The sequence below is a fragment of the Phodopus roborovskii genome, unplaced genomic scaffold (genome assembly GCF_943737965.1).
Source record: "Phodopus roborovskii unplaced genomic scaffold, PHOROB, whole genome shotgun sequence".
In the NCBI taxonomy this organism is placed as follows: domain Eukaryota; kingdom Metazoa; phylum Chordata; class Mammalia; order Rodentia; family Cricetidae; genus Phodopus; species Phodopus roborovskii.
The window spans coordinates 270,534-284,270 of record NW_026125970.1 but is presented as its reverse complement, the minus strand read 5'-3'; the positions used below and the strand labels follow the sequence as shown (position 1 = coordinate 284,270).

At 39.0% G+C, this 13,737-nt stretch overlaps 1 protein-coding gene across 1 annotated transcript in view; it reads right to left on the bottom strand.

Moving 5' to 3' along the window:
* The window catches only part of Pir (pirin), a 99,329-nt gene extending 85,894 nt beyond the window's left edge, over window positions 1-13,435 (bottom strand). The window contains exons 1-3 of the mRNA XM_051179212.1: window positions 13,343-13,435; window positions 10,431-10,559; window positions 755-847 (exon numbers count right to left, since the gene is read on the bottom strand). Coding sequence (XP_051035169.1) covers window positions 755-847; window positions 10,431-10,526 — 189 coding nt within the window. The 5' untranslated portion in view covers window positions 10,527-10,559; window positions 13,343-13,435. The remainder of the gene's footprint in view (window positions 1-754; window positions 848-10,430; window positions 10,560-13,342) is intronic.
* Between the last annotated feature and the right edge of the window lie 302 nt (window positions 13,436-13,737).

Sequence of the window (13,737 nt, the reverse complement as noted above, 5' to 3'; positions counted from 1 at the left end):
TAGTTTCCTCTAACTCCACAAAATTATTTTAATTATATATTTTTTAAGAAGTCAATTCTTGCTCTTTAATAACTGCTCATATAGAAATGTCTGTGGAACACAAATTAAATAATATTAAAAACAAGCAAGTGCAACAAAGAATATCACAGGAAAGCCCACAGAATCAACTAACCTGGGCTCATAGGAGTTCAGAGACAGAACCGACAACTATGGAGCCTATATGGGACTGACCTAGGCCCCCTGCATATATGTAACAATTGTGTAGCTTTGTCTAAGTGTGAGACTCCTAACAGTAGAAACAGGGTCTGTCTCCAACTCCTTTGACCACTTTTGAGGGGCTTTTCCTCATACTGGTTGCCTTGTCCAGCCTTAATACAAGGGAAGTGCTTCGCCTTACAGCAACTTGGTATCACATGCTTTGTTGATCTCCATAGGAAGCCTCCACTTTTCTGATTAGAAACAAAGAAATGGATGGGGTGTGGAGGTAGAGGGGAGATGGTGGGGAGCAAACTGGAGGAGAGGAGTGAGGGGAACTTCAATCGGGATGTAAAATAAATAAATTTAATTAATAAAAAATTGTTTTTAAATTTGAGTATAATTCATTTTTAATCACTATAACAGCTACATAGCAGCCAATGGCAAGAAACTTATAAGTCAAATTTTTCTCTATTCATTGCTTCTAGTTGTATTTTCTAATAACAATAGAAATCAAATTTTGAAAGACACATGTTTGCAGTCAAATCTTGGTACTTACTGTTTCAAAACCTCGATGTGGGTGATCAGGAAACCCCCCTGGCCTTCCTCCTTTAAACTCATCAAACAGTAAAAATGGATCCAGATTTTTCAACTGGAATGATAAAAATTGGCCCGTTAGATGTGGTTTTTAAGTCATGTACATGGAAGAGGGGTACATTTATAGACATATCTTACAAAACTCATTGAAGATCGTACAGATAGTGAGCAATCTTCTAAAATGCAAATTACATTGAGAAGGAAACCATGCATACACATAAGGATACATCAAGTACATTGTAACCGACATTTTAAGAGAAGAGCAAAGAGTGAACATTTCATGATTATCTATGATATGTTCAAATATGTCATGATCAGTCTGAAAGAGATTGTTAGCTTCATGAGGTAGGAGTCTATAAAATCAATATCTGAAATGATGTTATGAGTGCTATCCAGGAAAACAACTACACACATATGAGAATGGGTGACATCAAAGAATCTGCTACCAGGGAAGTGGCTCTTGAGCTGAGTCTTTAAGTACATGTTGGAGTTAATCAATCTGAAAGGAGAGAAGGGAGAATGTTCCAGAAAGAAGAGGAGTAAGCAAGATTGGTATGCTTGGCAAAGACTCTGTCCAGCATTCACTGGAATTCCATGTGCACATAAAATTAAATGTCTCTGAATATTCTTTCACAGAAACAGATTTTCTCCACAGTTTTATTTAGTAAGCCCCTAATTTCTTCTATCAACAACTTAATCTCATGTATCTGTATACATACACACACACACATATATATGTATATATATATATATGTATATATATATATATATATATATATATATTTGCTCTTTATTAAAAGTTCAAATAGAAATGTCTGTGGTGATACAAATCAAAAAGAGTAAATACTTAAATTTGAGTATATCTTATTAAAAATATATATTATGTCTCTATAGTATACACAGAATTATGGCAAGAGATGGACAATGGATAGAGATTAAAGTTGTTGATTTCCGAAACAAGTTCTCACGTTGTATCCCAGACTGTCCTTAAACTCTCAGTCTTCCTGCCTCCTAAGTGTTGGGATGAAAGACATGAACCACCACAACTAACTATTGTTCCAATCTTTTTTTTTTTTTTCAGTGGGGGGGTGGAGCTAGAGACAAGGTTTCTCTGTGTACCTTTAGAGCCTGTCCTGGAACTCACTCTGTAGACCATTCTGGCCTCAAACTCACAGAGATGCACCTGCCTCTGCCTTTGCCTCTCATGTGTTGGAATTAAAGGCATGTGTCACCATTGCCCAGCTTATAGTTCAAATCCTAAAGGAATATGGACCTTATCTGAAGGAAACACATTGCAATTAAGAGTTGAGATAATTAGGTTTAGAAAAATTATTCTACAGAAGATGGTGGATATTCAATATTCTGAGCAGGAGCAAGGGTCAGAACTAAGATAATAGCAGTAGTGATGGCGATTCATTGAGTGATTAGGTAGAAATTATGAGGCAAGTAGAAAGACTATCAAGTAACTCCCAAATTTCTTGTCATGGTGCCTGGAAATACAGGAAAGCTATTCAAAAAATCAAGAATATTACAGAAGCAGCAGCCTTAAAATAGTTATGAATTCATTTTAGGTATTGTTGAGTTTGAGATATCTAATATAAATATTATGCATACAAATATTCAGTAGCAATGGCTACTGAAAAATAAATCTCATGGTCAGTCAACAGGTAGAAAAAGCTGTGTTATCATCAATATATATTTATGGTTGTCTTGCTTATTCATTGTCATTTGTTTAGAAATTGTTATCAACCTCTGTGATTAAAGCTGATGGAAGTTTTAATGGAATGGCTTTGAATCTATGGATAGATTAATATTGGTATCTCTTATTTATAAACATGTTATATCTATTTTTTGTTTACTTGTGGGTTGTTTTTTGTGAGTGTTGTTGTTTTGTGGGGGTTTTTTTGTTTTGTTTTTTTGAGATAGGGTTTCTCTGTGTAGCTTTGGAGCCTGTCCTGGAACTCATTCTGTAGACCAAGTTGGCCTCAAACTCACAGAGATCACTCTGCCTCTGCCTCTGCTTCTGCCTCTGCCTCCTGAGTGCTAGGATTAAAGTTGTGCACCATCACTGCCCAGCTATAAACATGTTATATCTATTTAAGTTTTTAAATGTCTTTTAATAAGGAATTATAGTTTTCTTCACAGAGGTTTTGTATCTATTTTAATTTTTCTGCCTAACATACTCTAATGGCACCATAAACTGCACTTAAAATTATATTTTGAACAGGTTGCTGTTGAGAATCACAAATATGAATATATACATGACTTTTGAACACTGCTAAGCACTTACTAATTTTAGTAATCCCCTGGAGCTTCTTTTAAGTTTTTTCTAAGATACTCATTTCATCAGTGTACTTATCAATATGTTTCCCCAATCGTTCATAAAAATAGTTCTTGCTTGAGTTATTTTAAAACTGCAAATTACAATTTTTCTAAGTTTTGCTGATTCCAGCTGGCCTCTGTATATTCTTTCTGGTACTTATGTTAAAACAGCACATTCATGGTCTATCCAAACTACAGACTCTTACCCTGGGACTCATGGGTAGCACACCTAAAGATGGAGATGGGAACACACAGTCCTATTGCAGGAAGGGAGCAAATATTTGAGAGCAATAATCCAACCAACACCCATAAGCAAATAACTCGACCTTTTTTCATAAGCAAATAACCCAGCCTTTTCTCATTTTTAAACCTTGTACTTTCTATTTTTCTCCTAGTGCTGAAGATGGAACTTAGGGACTCATGTACACTACAGAAGTGTTGTGGAATATTACTTTAACTGTGTAAAAGTGTGTCACTTTTGTTTATGCTGCATTTGTTAAATTATGTAAAGATGTGTTGCATTTATTTCGCTTTGCCTGCCTAAGGTTCTTGATTGGTCTAATAAAGAGCTGAATGTCCAATAGCTACACATTAGAAAGGATAGGCAAAGCTAGATGTCAGAGGGAATAAATAGGAGAACTCTAGATTTGAGAGAAGAGGAACGAAAGAAGGAGAAGAGGAGAGAAAGAAGCCAGGCAGCTGCTAGCCAGCCAGACATAGAGACAGCAAGAAAATAAGAAAAGATAAAAAGGTAGATAACGAGAAACAGGTTAATTTAAATTAAAAGAGCTAGCCAGAAATGAGCCTAAGCTAGGCCAAACATTCAAAACTAACAATAAGTCTCTGTTCCATGATCTGGAACCTTTTTGGTGACCCAAAAGAAATAAAAAAAATAGCCTGGTACAAAGAAGCACTCCACCACCAAGCTTGATCACCAACCCTAACTGACACTCTTTTAGCTTCTTCTTTCTAAGCTAGCACCTCTCCAAGTGTTGAGTAGAAACAATGGTAGTAGATGTCATTGTATTGTCCCTGATTTTATACAGCTGTCTATTTAAAGTTTTGTTGCCAAGCAGGCTGTTAATCTCAGATTTCTGGTTTTCATTAGACTCCCTTCATGGGGTTAAGGAGCTGTACTTCCATTTCTTAGTTTATTGAGTTTATCATGGATTTTGAATTACCTAGCTCTTATATATCAACTGAACTAATTATGTATCTTTTTTATCCTTTGTCTCTTAATAGGGATGAAGATGAGAATAAATATTTATTACTCCTTGGTGCCAAAGAAATTCATATGGGCAAATAAACTGCTCTCAAATAAACTATGAAAACACAAAGTTCCCTCTTTTCAGTCTACCCTCGTCACTATCAGCCACCCATAGAACAGTGACTCTTCACTGCTACTGAGAAGTGGCACTGTGCTAGAATGAAAATCTCAAAATGTGGGAGCAGCTTTTTTGCCTGAGGAATGAGTGCAGGGCTAAAAGGCTTTTGAGAGTCATCCCAGAAAACAAAAGCTACGTTACCATCATTGGAGTGAGAAATGTGAAGGGCTCAAAAGGAAGGGAGAAGAGCCACAGGAAGCACCCCATTTTTCTTAAGCACTAGCTGAACAATCCTGAACAAAATGTTGATAGTAACAAGCACACAGAATTGTCAAGAAAGAAATGGAGTACATACTGGAAGCTGCAGGAAAGGTGATCTTGGCGACAAAGCACAGTGCATGGCTGAGATGTATGCTTGTCCTTGTGTTTCATGGATATCAAAACCCTCGAGTAATGAAATTAGATATTTAACTTAGCTAAAGGTATTACTAACAAAGTGTTGGAGGTGTAACATGGTTCCCTTTGACCAGTTGTAGAAAAGTGTAAGAAAAGAGAAATAATACAAACCCAGGATTGTTGATCAAAATAAATATAAATTTGAAAGGTTGGGAAAATGCAGCCTACTTGGTAAAGAATGAGAAGTCGTATCATAAAGCTTGTGGCCAAATAACTATTTCATATAGACATATCTATATAGAATACAAGAACTATTGCCCAAAACAGCAGAAGAAATGGATACCATGTTTTGTCTTAATCCATAAAAGTGCCATCACAAAATATAAAGTAAGTACCTTCAAAGTCACTAAAGTGTATTTCCTTTGGTGCTGGAAGCTCTGAAGTCCAAGACTACGTCAGCACCAGCTGTAGTATCTACTTAAAAATACATCTGATGGTTCATAGGCAATCCATTCTGTTTCCTTACATGATGGCAGGGTTCTGCTAACACAGTGACCTTCCTCATAATGACATTAATCCTAGATAGGCAGATCTCATCCCCATGACATAACAGCCACTTGAATGATAGGCTCGGAAACTTTGATTTGGGGAAGAACACAGGCAATTAAACCATATTAATATTATTTTATTCGCTACACATTGGCTTCCTCCAGTCACCAATCTATGCCATGTGAATACACGCACAAGAAGAAAGTCAATATAAGAGAAGGGCTATAGAATCCAAGTAGCTGATCAAGAAAAGAGTCAGAGGGATGAACTGTTCAACTGGCTAGAAGACGAGCAAGAGGCATGTATAAGAGACACTCCAATAAACAAGAGTATGTTTTCATTAGACTGTTGTACTAAAGTGCTGAAAATTAGTCCTTACTAAACTCTAAGCATTTACCATAGCTTGAGCAACATGCTCAATAAACATTTGCCATCTGTCCACAAGAATAGACTTCTATAAGCACTCTAATTTTCTAAAATGTTTTAAGTAGGTCCCCAATTCAAACACATCTCTCTTTTCCAACTTTTTCCTTCAAATATTTCCAAATCCTTTAGCTGCCAAATTTAAATAGCAGCTTCCAAGAATGTTCTTCAGAACTCCAAACAAAACCTGTGGCCACCAGCCCTCGGGCCTGTAGCAACCCCATAATAAAGCTTCAACGGCCCAGTAGGTTTTGGAAATCAGAAGTGCTGGAAGTGCCTATGAGAAATGGCAGGCCTTTGCAGATAGGACAGATGCTGTGCTTTTCAAATGAAATTCTACTGAGTATAGAATGCTCCTAAATACTCACAAACTCTGGGTGGTGCCTTTGCTACATTCTTTAGCAATTCAGGATAGAATTTTTAGGGTGCATTCCTTTAAAAATGAGGATGGACCATTGATATTTGTTCTTTTGGTTTTGTACTCTTCCTCCTTTCTGTGTCAGAGGACAAGTGGTTGCTATTGCTTCAGCAAATAGCTACTTGATAATATTAATGAATTCTTTTAATGTTCCAATACGATAAGGGGACTTCAATCACATTTTTATCATAGTATCTTCCTGCATCATCCCCCTCCATATCTTTTCATTAATTTGTTAGCTGGCATACAAAATGATGATTTTCATTGTGTTACTTTCATATATCATTATACCGTGTATCTATTCATGTCCGCATTTTCCCTCTTGCTGATCACCTCCTACCCCTGACATAGTTCACCCCTTCAGCATTTGTGTCACATAGAACCCATTGTCCTCTCTTATTCTTGTGTTTCAGAGATGGAAATTGGAACAGTTATGAACAAAATGACATCTGGGTTTCTGTTCAAAATATTTTAAAGGGGAGAAATAGAAGTAGACATTCATTATGCAATGTCTTCTAGTTTTCTTTGTTTCAAATTATCTTCTTTAGTAATTAAATAACCCACGGAGAATGCCCTTCCACTGAATAGTACCTGGTAGAATCAGATAGCATAAAGACAAGGGCCCATGATGATGCGTTTCTCTCCTCCTAGGAGCACAAGGAAACCATCTCCTAACAACATGTTAGTCAGTCATTCAAATTCCATGACTGTCTAGCCTGGTCCATGGATAATTATAGTGAAGATGTGAGCCAGCCCCAGCCCATCTTTTCTTTACTGGTAACCATAGAAAGGCTCACTGTCAGTTCCTCTTCATCACCTACATTGGTAGTGGTAGGAAGGAAAGGAAAGTAAGGAACACATGTGGCAGCTACTAAAACGGGAGCGGTTTTGCCACTTCAATGTAAAAATATCTTTGGAGTCCAAAGTTTCCATTCCTTTAAGACATTAGCCTTGGTGCGTAGACTTCGAAGAGTAACCTTTAATGTAGACAAATGTCTTCATTTCTTCTGGTTAGGAGGTGGGAGTGAGGGGGAGTCTACCTTTCTATAGAATGGGGAGATATGTTAGCAACATCAACAGTCAAAAATAGAGTCTTGAACAAGAGAATAATGGTAGGGCTTATACAGTAAAAGGGGGCATATTTTTTAAATGATGTTCATGAAGAAGTTATAGTAACATGGAAAGTTCTCGTGTCACTATGTTAAGTGAAAAACTTCAGGACACAAAACTGTGTCTTCTATATAATCATCAATAATGTAAAACATAACTGTTTGGAAACACCTTTGTTCTCATTTGTGATTAAACAAAGTTAAATTGTTCCTCTTTCTTTCATTAGGGTTACAAAATACCTGTGACACAAGAGACCTGAATTTGAATAGCATAACAGAGTCTTGAAAAATCTAGGTTTTTCAACGAAGGTTTCTTATACGGGATATAGCATAAAATTCAAAGATGTAAAATTATATTGAGGGGAATTACATCTTTGTTTTCACTAACCTCTGATTTTACTGAATATTTTTGTTTATAGTAAAACACATCAAATGAAATTTAGCATCTTTAAAGCTTTATTTTTTGATTATTATCTGTAGATTCTTGTCTATGTGAGGGTATGTGCATATGAATGCAGGTGCGGTGCCCTCAGAGGCTAGAAGCAAAAGGTCACCCTGCAGCTGGATTACAGGTAGCTGTAAATCACCAGATAAGGGTGCTAGGAATCAAACTAAAGTCCTCTACAAAAGCAGTGCACACCCTTAACAGCCACTAAGCCATCTCCCCTAAGCCAAAGATTTAACATTTTTACACCTGTAAGAACACAGTTTGGTGACATTAAAGCACATTCACATTGTTGTACAACTATCACTGTCATGTCCTGACTAAAATCTAGTGTCTTCTTCAATTGTGAGTAAGCTCAGTCAATTATAATAAATTACCAGTAACTGTAATTCTGGGACTTATAGAAACTAAAGCAATTTTACAACATATTACATCTATGAGTAGGTATGTGAAAATATAGTTTATATTTGAAATTAGGATGTGATTAGATGCATCACTCAAAACTTTTATATAATATATAAATACAAGATGACTAAATCATCCGTAAAAAAAAACTCAACCATGTTATAATATCAAACAATTTTTCTTGGAAATTCATCTATTCTGTTTTGTGCACTTCAAAAGACTGTTTTACAAAGGAATTGATAGGTTTGACAGACCATTAAAGAGATTCACAAGATTAAAAAAAATGTTATGACATTCTCAGCAGATACATTCTTGACTAACAGGCATCTGTAGGTCTCAGAACTCTTTCAAGTTTTTCCATCAATGGTGATATCTAACAGAATATGACATCACCTCCGTCTGGCCCTATGCACTTAGCCATTAAGATAAACTTATTTGTGTATTTTCTTTGACATATGATACATTTTGGATTTTATGAGATATATATGAGTGAGTTCATGTTGGAAAGAAAAATGGCAGGGGCACAAGACAGAAGAAAGACTGATGGAGCTGGCAAGGGAGAAGTGTTTGCTACCTACTGCAATGGCTGATCAGCATCATGCTGGGTGCAATGAGCCAGGCACAGAAGAAAAAAGCAGCTCCTCACTTGTCTGTGGAATCTAAACAAACAGAAAAGCAGACTAGAATGGTGGCTTCCAGAAGCTGAGGCAAGACAATGGAAAGATGTTGGTCAGACAGGAAGAATAAGTTCAAGAAGTCAATAGCACTTGTTAGCTGTAAAATGACAATGAATTATATAATTAAAATTTGCTTAAGGCTAGATTTTTTAATTAATATGTGAAGTAATAAAGATGTTAATTAACAAGTTTTGACCGTGCTGATTAACTAGTTTTGAACATTCCTTGCCATATACAAATATAAAAATATCCTGCTGTACACAATACACATAATCTTTCAATTAAATTTTTAAAATTGAAAACATCTAATGCACCAACAATGTAGAGTAGCACTCACTGAAGAAAGCTAAGACCTTCAAACCATATAAGCAAAGGGGTGAACCTGGCAATTCAAGAGGTTGAAGCAGGAGGATTTAAGTTCAAGGCCAGCCTAGGCAACTTAGTGAAACTCTTGTCTCAAAATAAAACCCAAAAGGAGAACTGTGGACATAAGCTTAATGATAGATTTCTTGCCTAGCATGTGCAAGGGTCTCACTATGTTCAATCTCCAGTACTGGAAAAAAAAAAAAAAAACAAAAACTGATGAACAAACAACTCCATAAACATTTTTTTTCAGACACACTTTTTATCAAAAAGTGGACAAAGTAACCAATACATAATGAGAGGTATAAAGCTTAGCAACAAGTCAGTTTGAAAATTCTAGAGTGGAGTGTAAGAAATCAGTCCTACTTCCCAAAACCTAATCTATCCCCTACAATGCATTTCTTCTCTTGTTCACAATATATAATGTGGGATAGCACTGGAGCCTCTAGCCCTTGACTATGATCACTGTTTGATATCTCTCTGTGCCGCTAAGACTTCTTCCTAAATTCCACATTTTCCCTAGTATTCAAATTTTAAGAAAGTCTCTAATGTTAGAAAAAAAAAAATACATCTAGAGTCACAATCTCTGAGTTCCCTTGTGCTCCTGCGCCCATACCAGAAGAAAACAAGACACATCTCCTAAAGTTCAGCTGCATCTGGTACTCAGAACCTCTCTATCCATACTCCAGAAGCCTCCTTGAAGTTAGGATTGATCACATTGGGTCCCAGTTGTGGAGTTTCATTTTTCTCACTCTGGAACTGCGGTAATTTGAAAGAAAATGACCCCCAAAGGTATTGGCACTACTAGGAGCTATTATGGCTTTGCAGGAGTGTGTCACCGTAAGGGTAGGCTTTGATGTCTCTTTTGCTCAAGCTTCCCTCAGTGTAACTGTCAATCTATTACCTGTAAGACTTAAAACTCTTAGCTATTTCTCCAGCACCACATCTGCCTGCATGCCACCATGCTCCCCGTCATGATGATAGTGGATTGAACCTCTGAAAACTGTAAGTGAGCCACCCTGATTAAATGTTTTTCATATGAAAGTTGCTGTGGTCATGCTGTCTCTTCACAGCAATAGAAACCCTAAGACAGGTGCCCCACAGGGAAGCTCATGACCATCTTGGCCTTTTCTTCCCAAATCCCCTTCAATATCCCACCAGTCCATTCAGAAAGGAAAGCACAAAGTAATCATCCAGCCAGCGTACCTCGGGTCTGCCAATGCTTCTGCGGACACGAGCTCCAACCCCCTCTGGCTGCTCCCGGCTGAGCACTGAGAGAGTAACCTTCTTAGAGGATCCCATTTTGAAGTTTATAAAGAATGTGCTGGTGTTGAGCTGTAGAGGATAGAGGGCAATATGAAGGACAACAAAAGAAATCCCAATGGAGGAAATATCTACAGACTCTAAACTAAGGATATTAACATTAGATTTGTCCCAAATTCTAACAGCATTAAGTTATTAAGTACTTACTATGAATAGGGCCTAGATTAGGTGATTGTTAAAACACAGTGATGATGAACATGTATTAGTATTTACTAGGTATCCGAGACCCATTATTAGCAGTTTCCTCTTGTAACCCTGCAGTCATCTTGTACAAAGGTTTGGCAGAACTGAAGAGAAATATCTAAGGAGCATCTTTTATGCTTTGGTTCAGTGGCATCTCTTGACCTCCTATACCACACACACTCTCTTCAGTGGCCACCCTATGAGGTATCATGGAAGATGGAAGTGGGGGTTCTTTTGGTGACACTGGAAGAGAAAAAACTAGAGGTATGTGATTCTCACCAGAATATGATGGTGCTGGCACTGAGAGAGATCCTCAAGGATGAAAGAATTCAATTACTCATCTATCTCTAAAGTCATTGGACATTAAAAAAGCATTCCTTAGTAGTTTCAGGAATGTATACAATGTGGTATTTTTAAATCATATCAACCCCTTATTCCCCCTCCAATTCCTTTCAGACCCCCATCACATCTCACTCCCAGCTCCATGCTGTCTTTTCCATACCCTACTGAGTCTAAGTGGTTCTAGCCTTGTATACATGGATGTTGGAGCATCTACTGAAGTATGGCATCCTTACAGGGACCATTTTCCTGAAGAATACTGACACTCCCTACCCAGCAGCCTTCAACTGCCAAGTTTCTAAGTTAGGGGTAGGACTTCACAAACTCTCTTCCTATGTGTGTTGGAATTTTGACTGGCTTGATCTTATGTAGGTAATTTTTTAGGCAGAAAAATATTTGCACTTCCTAAAAATGTTCTCTGAAGCACAGACAAATTATGTATGAACTGCCCCTGGCAAGGAAACTCAGGATTCAGGAACAACCTATATACCACATTTATTATTCAAGAGTGTTTCATTATTTATTGAAGAAGTCTTAAGTTCCAGAGACCTACAAGACTGACCCCAACTAACATTTGAGCAATAGTGGAAAGGCTACCATAAACGCCCTTCCCTGATAATGAGATCAATGACTAACTTATCCACCATCATAGAGCCCTCATCTAGTACCTGATGGAAACAGAAGCAAACTCCCACAACTAAACACTGAGCCGAACTGGAATCTAGATGCAGGCAGGGAGGACACAACCAGGCTATAGAAACACATAGAGACAGCTAACCTGAACAAAGAGGAGCTAACAGGCCCCCAGAATGATATCTGGGAATCCAGCATGGGACGAACTCAGACCCGTTGAATATGTGTCTCAGCCAGAAGGCCTGAGCAGTCTAAGGGACCTCAGACAGTGGAACCAGGAAGTATTCCTGGTGCACAAAAGGACCTTGTGGGCACATCTCCCATGGATGGATACTGCCTTAACCTAGAGACAGGAGAGAAGTCCTAGTCCCTACTTCAAATAACTTGACAGATTCAGATGACCCCTCCTGGAGGGCATCACCCTACATGTGGAGTGGGGGGGATGGGAGGGGAAGGTGGTCTGGTGCATGTGAGGGTGGGAGAGAGGGAAAGATGGAGGGAGGGAGGAAGGGAGGGAGAAGGGAGGAAGAGGGAACTAGGATCGATATGTAAAATAAAAATAAAAAATAATTTTAAGAAAAAAGAAGTCTAAGTTCTAACCATGGAAATACCTCAGAACAGATACAATCAAATAATCAAATAATCCTAAATCCTCAGATCTGTTCACCACGTGAGTGCTAACCACTCCTTCAAAGAGTCCTACTGCAACCAAGTGAAGGTGTCTTGAGCTGGACACCTCAGGTTTATCTCTCAGCTTTGTCACATTTCATCCTCCTTTCACTTGGAACTCTCTGTGCCTCAGCTTTTCCATCTATAAAATGGTATTAAGAAATAGCTACCTCAGCTGGGCAGTGGTGGCGAACACTTTTAATTCCAGTACTTGGAAGGCAGAGGCAGGCAGATTTCTGTGAGTTCGGGGCCAGCCTGCTCTACAGAGCAAGTTCCAGGCCAGCCAAGAACAGCTAATGCTGCACAGAGAAAGGGCAAGATCGATCTACCTCGAAGAGTGCTATAGGGAAGTGAGCTGCTCTTGTTTGTAGGGTTGCTACACAGAAGGACCCTCCAGTTAGTGAAGGCAGATCCTAAAATTGATCCTCTCTAGCAGATAATCAAAATACACCTATTGGGCCATGAAATGTAAGGTACAGAAACAAACTTCTGAATACAGGTCTGTCATCATCAAGACATATGCGACTAGTAAGTAGTGTTTGCCTTCACCTAAGTTTTCTGGGTCCTTCCAGACTCCCTCATTTAGATACACACATGAACAAGGATGAGACAGTTAGCTAATTACAGTGTTTTGTCTGGAGAAAAACCAAGCTGTGTTCCCTTTCACCAAATCTCGGTGTTATTTAAGCATCTCCCTCCCTCAACTCCCCTAGGAGTCAGTAGGAGGCTGGGAAAGGAAGCATCATGAAAATTGGTCCCCGGCATCTCTGCCAAACACACACACACACACACACACACACACATCTCCTCCCCCACTAAACACACAAGCACACAACACACAATTGGTCCGGGCATCTCCACCAAACACACACACCACCGGCACACACCACCGGCATCTCCTCCCCCACTAACATAAACACACAAGCACACGTCACCCTCGCGGGGGATGGGAAGGTCCCCAGACCACTCACTCTGCTGTAGCTCAGGCCCAGGAGGGACGCCACTGCCAGCAGCACCTAGAGTCTCCTCAGCAGCGTCAGGGCCACAGCGTCAGGGACAAGGGCGTAGGGAAGAAGGCTTTGCAGAGCCCCGGGTTGTCAGTCAGAGTGACTCAGCACTTCCATGTGGGCCTCGGGGAGGCGGGAGTCTCTAGGTCTCATGCGCCTTAGACCGGGTGACACTCCCTTTATTTACCCTAGGTTTGGATTCTCTGACTCCGCCTCACTGGGTCTGCCTTTGAGCTTCTACCCAAGGAGTGAAGTGCACCCCAGCCTCTTGGGGGCGCGCTGTTCCCCCCATGTGTGGAATGCTCCTGTGCTCTGCATACCCCCAGATTCACCTGGAAAACCTGTTTTCTCTCCAGTCA